Genomic DNA, 11,759 nt, shown 5'->3' with positions numbered 1-11,759 from the left:
TGCAAGATTTGTAAATACAGATGGTATGCAATTTCAGACCTGTTTTACTACATTAAGCGGGTAGCAAAGAAAAGGCAACCAAATTTTTGGAAAGATCCAAAAGTTTCTAAGCGATTCAATCCGTTAGCTAATGCTGATAAATGAATGATATTTTGTGCTGCTCTACAGTGGTAGTGAGAGTAGCCGTGACCTAGTGATCACAACGTCTGTCCTGCAAAATACAGGACAAAATACTCAATTCCCAAAAAAGACCACTGGTGGTTACAAGAATGAAATTAAACCATTAGTCGCTCTCTGCTACTGAGCGTGTCTCCAGTCGCTGAGGTCCTCTTGCCACTGGGCATGTCCAGTCACGATCTTAAAGTAATTGCTCTGTGATTTGGGCAGAGCAGCATGAAGGTTGCAGAGCAACAATGCTTTTAATAAAACATTCGCAGAGCACAGTTTCTGCTTGCAGTAAGCTATGCAATGTAAGTAAACATCATACTATATTTTCAAGAAATAGCTCCCACACTGATACTAGTCAACTCGCGCTTACTCCTGGTGTAGCCATCCCTTTTCCTTGTCACCTCCATTTCCTCTATTATTCTTTGCAGTCATTTAAAATATGCTTCTCAAAATGACTGCATAACTCTGAAATCCAATTTTAGTTTAAGCTGAAAGCTCATAAACAGCAACAATAAATGTATGCACTCACTAGCCTAGCGAGTCAGGGCTTGAAAGGCATGCCTTCTCTTGCAATCAATGGGATGCCAGATTTGAGATGTTGAGAAGTAGATAAACATTGCATACGTGATAGAACAGGAACAGTGGTTAGAGATTTTACAAACTAAGCTAAACATGAGAAAATCTGAGTAGAGGCTAATGAGAAATTAAGCTGGCAGTCGACTCGACCAATAACCACCTGATAACATGACTTCTGATATGGAAAGTCTTGTGGTGATTTGTGTTATTACTGCTTATGACAGAGGCTAAGCTCAAAAACATTAACCTGGCATTTAATCGAATGAGTTTTTGTGAAGTTTAATTAAAGTATTTATTTTTAATTATAAAATCATTTTAAACAGTTTTTCTTTATTGCCTGCATCTTCAAAACCTTCACGATAACAACACGTTACAGCTTATGAAAACGAAAAACATGGAACATATTAGATCTACTAACAGTAGGGTTTGTGTAAGCTTGTTATTAGCTCTAGAGATTCCCAACTGATCAACAGCTGGTAAACTGGTAGTCTCTTAAATTGATCGTCTTTTTCTCCAAACATTGTGCCAGGCAGCTGACAGTGCAAGTCAGGTATTAGTACAGCGGTTTGAGATTTACCCAACTGAGACTGTAGCAATGTTCCCTGCTTATAAATGGCGCAAAGTAAGTCCATTGTGCGATCTACTACATTAGATGAACATCAAGGAACAGAGGCTCAAATGACTGCATACTCAAAGAGTGTTAGTTAGAAAGGTTGTTTGTCAGAAGGTCAGCTAATAATAAGAAGGTTAGTTGAAACAAACTTTGTATTTCCAAGTCAGTTTTGCATACATTCGGTTTAGATAATATCATCCAATAGGCAAAAAGAAACGGCAACATTATCCAATTGGTAGCCAGCTGAGCTAGAGTGCAGCGATGTCCTCAATTATAAACTTAACATTTTGTACAGCGAGGTTGACCAGAGGCATATTAGTCAGTATAAGGTATTTTCTGGTCATTAGACTAATGGATCCTCGAACAGGAGAGAACTTTGCGTACTGGTCAGTCATTTTTAAAGGCTTAAAATGTCATGTCATCTATTTGTATTTTAGTCTCGGTACTTGTAAATTCTGAAAGCAACTAAAAACTAATCATACCCGCTTGGGTGGTCGTTGAGTTTTACAGAAGGCTTATAAACAGAAAATTGAAGGCCTTGACACCCTAGCGAGCTGGCTCCAGGAGTCAAACTCCAGGGGAGCGCAAGCTCTTTAAATGAGATAGAGAACAAAGAAGGACTGCATTTAGATGCATTCTCTCAATTATTGCTAGAAATTGGCCCAAATCTACCTTCATCATCCAAGTAAACAGCACGTAACCACGATGTTACATAATATTTAACTCTATTCATAAGTGTTACATAACAGTTAGTAAGGCATGGCTCTACAGAAAGAATTTTGTCATCAGAAATATTATGATTATCCAATATGTAGTTGCGTTAGGTTTGGATATCCCTGAATTTCCTTCCGTATGGGAACACTTAGCAAACTGCCCAAGAAGACCTCACTTATTCTTTGTTTGCAAAACTCGAATTTATTGTTCGAGCTGTTTAGACCAGTTTTAGTGTGACTCTAAAGAAGGGAGGAACAACACAAGGTATGTTGCACAATGTATTTATGCTTGCTGTTTTAGTCTATAATTGTATTAGCTTTTCTGCTAAAATTTTGCTATATTAACAAAGTTAGTAATGGTAAGTACTCATTTTGTCATGTTTATAACTACAACTACATTGGCAAGTAGTCAGATTGATGAAAATTAACAAATGTTAACACGTTGCAATTAATAAACTTATGTTTATTCTAAAGTAGTTATGAATTAGACTGTAAATGATGAACATTTTTTCTGACATCTGATTTTTTCTGGCGTTTCAACTGTTTTTAAAAGTTTTGTATTTTTTAGAGCAATGCACAGACTTTCTATACACGAATCAACAAAAATGACCAAGAACCCTGAATCAGCCGCGCTTACTTCACTGCTAACTGCAGATGTACAGGCTGACTGTTCTTCCACAGATGACAATCTGTCCCATGACCAATCAGGGGCCTCATCGACAATTTCTATGGTTGCCGACAGCACTATGTTTAGTGCCGTCTCATCAACCTCTGCTGACAATGGCGGCGATAACCAAAATTCGACAGACAAAACAGCGGATGAAAAATATAGAGAGAGAAGAAATAGAAACAATGCAGCAGCAAAGCGCTCAAGAGATACAAAACAGGCAAAGTTGGACAGCCAAGTCATTCATGCCTCTTTACTTGAACAAGAGAATAAAAGGTTGCGAGAAGAAAAGAAACAACTCCAAAAAGAAATATTGAGCTATCGGGCAGAGCTCGACATACCGGATCAGGCTTACAACTTAATTCATCATCAGCCTCTTCCCGACCACAAATATCCGCTTTAGACTGTTTGCCATCCAATTTTACTTCTCTAAAATAAAATAATATATATAATGCTGTTAGTTTTATATTTGTGATTGTTTAGCTACACTTCTTGACTTTAGACTTAATTTAACAGATGTATGCATCAATTTCCATTTTCATATTTCTTGGAAAGTTTCTTAAAATAAATTTCTTTTCTGGTGAACTCGATACACTGTGGCCTTGCAACCATAGATGAGGCATCAAACTTGCACTAATTAATTTTCAAAATAATATCATCTATATCAGCCAATGCATTGTTTTATTCCAACAGCTTTGGCATTTATAGAGTTAATTTTTCATGATTTGGCTAGTATGGTTGATAATTACCAGCTTAAATGTAATGCAGTTTTGTTTGCTAAGTTGCAAAAAAGAAAAACAAAGTTGTCTTAATATTTGGAAGATGCTATAAAGTTTTAAAATTGGACAAATACTTCAAGCAGCTGCTAGACCATATGTCATCAGACCTTTCATAACAACTGGGTACAAACTCATAAACAACGAGTCGTAAAATGGCAGTTGTCCGCTCATGGTAATAGATGTCAACAATGACTACACATCGTAAATACAACACGTGGATAACGTAAGGATAGTGATTGAATGTGCAATAGGTCTTCGTGTGAATGTGCTTAGTTATTTCCAGGTTTTGATGATCCTTTCATCCTTTCTTGTCTGGTGCGAGGTCTTAGGAATCTGTTAAACGCACATTTTTCGTATTACTTTTCACTCACTTCTTGTCTGAATTGTCTTTAGTTAATCATACTAAGTTCTAATATTGGCTAATAATTACAAAAGTAGTTCATTGCAATTTTAATACTTAGAAGGTCTTCATTCGTATTAAAACATTCTAAAAAAGTTTACAGAAAATACAATTTGGAAAAGTTTGTGCAATGATATACATGGGCTGTATATCATTGGTTTGTGTAGGTATACATAATAGCAGCAGTTAGTGTGTGTATTAATTAACATTATTAGATAAATACAGTGTTATGGATATTCGCAGTGTGTTTACCATGTCTGCTATACGCTGCTCCAATTCTTGCTTGCATGTTATGCTTGTAAACCATTAGCTCAGAAATAAATACGCAATGCCCTGCTCCGACAGTGCTTCGCTAGACGCTAATCTAAGGGTCGTGTCTTATTTAACTCTGAACAATGTTATCAAATTTAACTGAAAAACATACAGCAAAACAATGAAATTTAATTTTGTTTCCTCTAGGCTCAACTGTTTAACATTTATACTAACTTTTGTATTAACGAGAACGTAACACTGAAGAAATGTAGTAAACGTAAAAATCAAGCGAGATGATCTAAAGAAATAACTTTATGGAAAGTGGTGGCCCTAAAAGGACGTCGTAAGAATAACTCCGAAAAGTTAACCTATCTGTATATTGTCATATATTTCATATATGACAATATTTCAATAACATTGTCATATATTTCAACAAAGTGCGCTGTACCTATCGCTTCCTAAAATGCAACCTGCTGAAACCAACAGGAAGGGACTCGACTCTGTAAGAACATTAACTCCAGTTTTATTTATCGTTGTAACTTTCTTTGAGCTTGCATTCAGTTATTTAACTGACGATCAGAAGGTGATGTAATTTCTGCAACAGAAAAAACAATGTTATTAAAGTAACATATCCATGTGTCTCCCTCAAGAGCAAAACACAGGCTGACCTGCCAAAAATATTGCAGCAGTATTTATGTTGTATAGGCTGTCGGGCTAGAGTGAAAAATTACAGAGAATATATTGTGAGCATCACTTTCACGTAACAGAAAGGAATAGTCTAAGGACCAAAAGTATTTAATACAAAGTTTAGTCGTGAGAAAAAGTAGGCCTATAAACAAAACAAAAACGTGTTACTTTAGAAGAATTTTAACAACTACTAACTAATTGGAGCAGATGTTTAGATTATTCCGACACGCAACCATGATCATAAATAAGTTTTAGTAGCATCTGAACAGTATTTCAGACACTAGTATATACAATATACAGATACACATGATGTACGCTCCATATGATGTACAAACTTGCTGGCTTAGGATGAAATTCTTTAAAGCCAGCAATCAACAGTTAGATGGGAACGTGTATATATGGGAAAAGCTTTTTTGTAATTCTTGATTCTGCTTCGACCTTGCATAATAATTATTTGCCAAGTTGGATAATTATAATTGTTACAATGTAGGTGACTTGATGGGTTGACATTGAGATTGGTGACTAGATAAGGAAATGTGTTAGAATTGTGGTCAGGAGTGCTTTTGGCTCATGTCTCCATTTCGGCCAAGCATGACGTTGACTTGGTAATTCATTGGGCTGAGCAAAATGGCGCCTCGAACAAACACACAAACACTCATTACAGCCGTACCTCGAAACGCGAGTGCCTCGACATGTGAACACTGAAATAAAAGCAAATTTAAGCGTAAAGTTATCCTTTGAAATACAGTAGTCCTTGTGATACGAGCATAGAGCGAGTTCTCTGTGGCTACTATGCGAGTAGGGTGGTCGTTAAAATCAGTTCCAGTTGCTCGCTAGAATAGCATTCGCGATGTTTTAAGTTTACTACAATACTAAACTTTTGAGTGTTATTTTTTTCCTCAGACGTGATTCCTAACGCATTACAACTTTTCAAAACATCTTTACTTTATATTGTCCGACAAGTAATACTCACAGGAAATACTATATCTGTTGTGTTTTATCCCCAGTGTTTTATATATAGACACAAACCTGTGTTATAAACTGTACATCATGTTTGGTTTAATTATTCTTAGTTACCTATTGTTTTTTAAGTTATATTAACTTGCAGCTAAAAAAACATTTAATATTTGTATTCAAGCAAAACACTGAAGGAGAGAGTGTCTTCTCTTGCAACTATATATTTGATTTTCATTCAAATAATAGTTGCACAGTATTTGTAATAATTATTAAATCTGCAATTTCAACATTTACATTCAGTAAATAACTATAACTGCTATTTTTAGTATCATGGTTTTCACTTTTATTGACCCGCTAAAAGGGTTCAAATAGATTTGCGACTATGATGGAGAATATTGGTTCATAGAATATTTACTTCTTGATTTGCGCAGAAGTATTTATAGCATGAAAACATTTGTAAAACATACAAAACATAATTTAATTTATATTTTTAGAATATATCTTGTAAAAACTATCTGATACATAATAGTAATTGTCCTTTGAGCTACTACGTTGAGAAAATTGTTTTTACTTGAAGCGTGAGTTAACAAGTAATGAATATTTTATCTTTAAAAAAACTTATGGTACCTTAGGATGAGGAATACACGCTTTAAAAATATTGGAAATAGCCTCTGTAGCTGACCTCTGTTATCCGGTGATTGTTAAGCTATTTAGCTCTATGAAGATATCTATTTAGCTCTATGAAGATATCTATCACACAGAGGAGGAAGCAGAGGACATTGCTAGTTACAGTAGAAACCACTGACACGCTTAATTCCCAGTTTAGTTTGCTCATAGTCTGTTAGCACACGCAGTACGCTACCTTTTTTAAAAAGGCGGGCCATAATATTAGTTTGCAAGAAACACTTGCCTTTTTTTATTAAAATGCAGCAATCAATTCCTTGAACATTTCTTTGGCCAATGATAATTACTGATTTTCCATTATCTTTGTTGGTAATATCTATTACAGTTATTTGAGCATACTGTCGTTTACTATCAAAGTACATTTCTTTCCTGTGCCATATGACAAACCTTCAAGATGAAGCAAAAATTCCTCAAGTTTTGTGGGTTATTTGAGCGACCAGATATTGCATAGTTGGGGGTCCTCCCATGTTTTGTGACGATTCTGACGACCCGACGACAGGGATATTTAAAAAGTGACAGACGAGACGACCATTTACCAATGTAGGTGACGAGGATTGCGTAAATAGGATTACTAAAGGTACGGCTGCACATAACGAATTTTTCGTTGGTTCGGAGTTCTGGCCGGAATCACGAAAAACGCAAAACTAATCGGTCAAAATTCACAGAATTATTTGAGCTGTGCATGCCCACCGAGTTCGTCGACGAACGCTTTTAACAGATTAAACAAATTATTAGCGAGCACGATTCTAGCAGCTTTAGCAATTAGTATAGTCCAAGACATGTACCGTGACACACAATAAAAATACTAAAGCATTTCAACATAGAATACACGATGTAACTGTCTAAGTCGCGCTACTATTAGTTAACGAACACGACTTTAGCAAATTTTAAGATATATGTAGTCCGAAAACATAATGCGACACACAAGAAAATTATTACAGAAAGTTATCATAGTAAATACGATGCAACTGACTTGTTTGCGCTAAAGATGTCGACATTCTCTACCACAAAACTTTTGCTACTAAAAAGGAAATATAATTAAAAAATACAAATTGTAGCTATAGCGTCCAAACAATAAATACATTCAATAACGCAATCTAAGCAGTTGCATCGTGTGTACTATGTTGATTTGCACTTATACTTTTACTATTGTGTGTCATTATACGTCTCTTTGACTATACTAATTGCAAAAGCTGCTGAGATCGTGCTCGTTAGCACGATTCTAGCAGCGCAGAATAATTCTATGTGTTTCAATCATTTCGTGATTTTGGTTAGAACCAACGGAAATTTTGTTACGTGTTGCCGTACCGTTACTAACTTATTATTTGTTAATAAATCACCACGGTCAACCGAAACTTCACTAGTTTTGGTTTGAAGCATCTGGCCCAGCATTTATAGACTGCCAAATAATTAAAGCAATGAAATGCCACGACATTGACAGCTAAACCGTTTCCAAGTCTGTGACTGACAGTGATTATTAAAGGCAATCTCGGTCTATTTTCAGTTCAAGAAATATAGCTCTAAAAACCTAAGACGGCTGTCACTCTTCGCGGAGTAATCAGCAATGCTCCCAAACATCACTAATATGTTTGTGAAGGTCGCTGGTTGAGCCATGCTTTTGGTTAGCAGAAGTTGAAACCTAGCGAGTTTCAGATTTTTAACGCAACCCAGCGCCACCAGTATAGATATTTGTATTAAAATAACGAATGTGAAGAAAGAGGTTGTTTTGGTTACCAATTTGAAAAAGGTGACAGTGATTTTAAAAGTGACGACAGTGATTTTAAAAGTGACGACAGTGATTTTAAAAGTGACTATTCTGACGACAGCTTTGTGTGGTAGGACCCCCATAGTTATTGCAGATTATAAATTATGGGGGTCCTCCCATGTTTTGTGACGTCTCTGACGACCCGACGACAGGGATATTTAAAAAGTGACAGACGAGACGACCATTTACCAATGTAGGTGACGAGGATTGCGTAAATAGGATTACTAAAGGTACGGCTGCACGTAACGAATTTTTCGTTGGTTCGGAGTTCTGGCCGAAATCACGAAAAACGCAGAATTAATCGGTCAAAATTCACAGAATTATTTGAGCTGTGCATGCCCACCGAGTTCGTCGACGAAACGCTTTTAACAGATTAAACAAATTATTAGCGAGCACGATTCTAGCAGCTTTAGCAATTAGTATAGTCCAAGACATGTACCGTGACACACAATAAAAATACGGAAGCATTTCAACATAGAACACACGATGTAACTGTCTAAGTCGCGCTATTATTAGTTAGCAAACACGACTAGCAAATTTTAAGATATACGTAGTCCGAAAACATAATGCGACACACAAGAAAATTATTACAGAAAGTTATCATAGTAAATACGATGCAACTGACTTGTTTGCGCTAGATATGTCGACATTCTCTACCGCAAAACTTTTGCTGCTAAAAAGGAAATATAATTAAAAAATAAACAAATTGTAGCTATAGTGTCCAAACAATAAATACATTCAATAACGCAATTTAAGTAATTGCATCGTGTGTACTATGTTGATTTGCACTTATACTTTTACTATTGTGTGTCATTATACGTCTCTTTGACTATACTAATTGCAAAAGCTGCTGAGATCGTGCTCGTTAGCACGATTCTAGCAGCGCAGAATAATTCTGTGTGTTTCAATCATTTCGTGATTTCGGTTAGAACCAACGGAAATTTTGTTACGTGTTGCCATACCGTTACTAACTTAGGCCAACTTATTATTTGTTCATAAATCACCACGGTCAACCGAAACTTTACTAGTTTTGGTTTGAAGCATCTGGCCCAGCATTTATAGACTGCCAAATAATTAAAGCAATGAAATGCCACGACATTGACAGCAAATCCGTTTCCAAGTCTGTGACTGACAGTGATTATTAAAGGCAATCTCGGTCTATTTTCCGTACAAGAAATATAGCTCTAAAAACCTAAGACGGCTGTCACTCTTCGCGGAGTAATCAGCAACGCTCCCAAACATCACTAATATGTTTGTGAAGGTCGCTGGTTGAGCCATGCTTTTGGTTAGCAGAAGTTCAAACCTAGCAAGTTTCAGATTTTTAACGCAACCCAGTGCCACCAGTATAGATATTTGTATTAAAATAACGAATGTGAAGAAAGAAGTTGTTTTGGTTACCAATTTGAAAAAGGTTGACAGTGATTTTAAAAGTGACGACAGTGATTTTAAAAGTGACGACAGTGATTTTAAAAGTGACGACAGTGATTTTAAAAGTGACTATTCTGACGACAGCTTTGTGTGGTAGGACCCCCAATTATGCATGTTACTGGGGTGAGCTGCCAGTTCAGCCATGCATCAGCTGCACTTATAGGGAGTTGTTATCTTCCGTCTATGCGGCTTGTTCGCGATGTTCTGTCGGTCGCTCCTTTGGTAATCATAACAAATTTTGCGCAAAAATTCATGTAGAAAAAATAAGATTACAACGTTTAACCAGCGACCAGTCTCTGCGGTAAACTTTAGTAGAAGTTGAAAACTTAGGCAACAACAGCGACTAAACATGTCGTTATTTGTGCGCTCAGTCAGTTTTAATTCTATTTTTGGATCAGTCAGTTTTATTTGTTCTTATAGATTAGTTAGTTAGTAATCTTTTATTTTGCTGATAACAAAATAACAAAAAGCCTCTATTTGCAGGCATATTATCCAATAAAACGGAAACTAGAAGAATCCTGAATGCAAGATAGTAGTGAACAATTCATATTTAGTTTGAGATTATTTGTGTAAAAGTTAAAAGAAAATTTACATGAGAGGATGACTTCAAATAAGTAATGCAGGATAGCTTATACAAAGATAAATTGATTGATATGTACTATATACAAGATTCTTATAGATTTTATTTTCAATTTATTTTATTCTTAAATTCTACTAACATTTACAACAAAGACTGGTATTTCTTTGTAATCTTTTTTTCTGCATAAACTTTTACGCAAAATCCGTTATGATTACCAATGGAGCGACCGACATAACATCGCGACCAAGCCGCATAGACGGAAGAGAACAACTCCCTATAAGTGCACCTGATGCATCAGGTGCAGTATTTCTTGTGATAAGCTGTTGTGTTGCTCGCCCGCGGACGGGGGAACAACTCCGCAAAAAACAACAGTTTGTCAAGACATGCTAATGACGCTCATACTGTGGTGCTTCAGCGAATGGGTATACAACTCACAAATGCAACTTTATTTTTTCAAGTATGTACCATGAATGAAACCAATTGATTGCGTTATTTTTAGTATACAACAGAATATAACAGTTATAGTTTTAGCATACCACAAAATATAACAGTGACTGTTTTAGCATACAACCATAGATATAGTAAACCCTAGTTTGGCGAATAGCTATAATTACAATGGAGTAAAAGTGAGGCCTATAATTGGCTGTTGTTTTCACGACATTACGTCATAGTGATGTGCATCGCAGCATCAAAGCCTTCAATTGAGCAATAAGTTCAGTAGTGGAAGCACGCTTGGCATGCTAGTTTTGAAGTCATAAACGTAATAATAAGACCAAATTCTTAGTGAAATGTCATCAGAAGAGACCACAACACTCCAGGTATTTCCTCTATTGCCCATAACAAGACAGCACTTTAACTCAAAACAAGAAGTTCTCAACAATATCATAAGCTGTCTATGCCGATTAAAGACACCAAGCTGAAAGATGCTAGTGGAAAATAATAGGAAAATCATCATCATTTCGTCATTGCTTTTGAGTCAGGACCCAAATCTGTACATGGCATTGCTCAATATCTTTTCAGCAACTACCCTTACATCAACTACTTCCTAACCTTTTAGATCAACCAGGATCACATTGAGATTCTGTTTTCCACAATACGATCTCAGGGTGGCTATAACAATAACCCGGATGTGCAGTGCTTTAGATCTGCACTTCGAGCACTGTTCATAAAAGCAGATATCACACCGTCCCAATGCTAACTGTACTGATCTTGATGTGAGCAGGGCTGAAAAAACTGGCCAACTCCTGCTACATTCTCTGGCTAGAAAGAAAAAGAAAGAAGAGACAAAAGCTGAGGAAGGTGAAGATGAGGAGTTCAGTGATGAGGATTTTTTTCTAACCCAAATGTGATGCGTGTATTAAGTTTTTGACCGGTGTAGAAGTAGTGGGAAGTAAAAATAGTGATGACATAGCCCTAATCTCAGTTAAAAACAGAGGAGGATTGGTGACCAGATTGCTAGGCCTAATATGTATTGCTGCAGAAAAGTGCCT

General features: G+C 36.3%; 1 protein-coding gene across 1 annotated transcript; it reads left to right on the top strand.

The window, feature by feature from the left end:
* Nucleotides 1–2,675: 2,675 nt before the first annotated feature.
* LOC137405313 (basic leucine zipper transcriptional factor ATF-like) lies at nt 2,676–3,140 on the top strand. Its single transcript, XM_068091540.1, has one exon. It carries the CDS (start codon nt 2,676–2,678, stop codon nt 3,138–3,140), a length of 465 nt encoding a protein of 154 aa, XP_067947641.1.
* Nucleotides 3,141–11,759: the final 8,619 nt, after the last annotated feature.

This window comes from Watersipora subatra, chromosome 9 (assembly GCF_963576615.1).
Source record: "Watersipora subatra chromosome 9, tzWatSuba1.1, whole genome shotgun sequence".
Lineage (NCBI taxonomy): Eukaryota > Metazoa > Bryozoa > Gymnolaemata > Cheilostomatida > Watersiporidae > Watersipora > Watersipora subatra.
The sequence above is the reverse complement of the archived record's forward strand: the minus strand, read 5'-3'. Positions and strand labels throughout refer to the sequence as shown.

Coding starts and splice junctions, on each gene's coding strand:
- LOC137405313 (XM_068091540.1), top strand. CDS start 2,676: ATGACCAAGAACCCTGAATCAGCCGCGCTTACTTCACTGCTAACTGCA.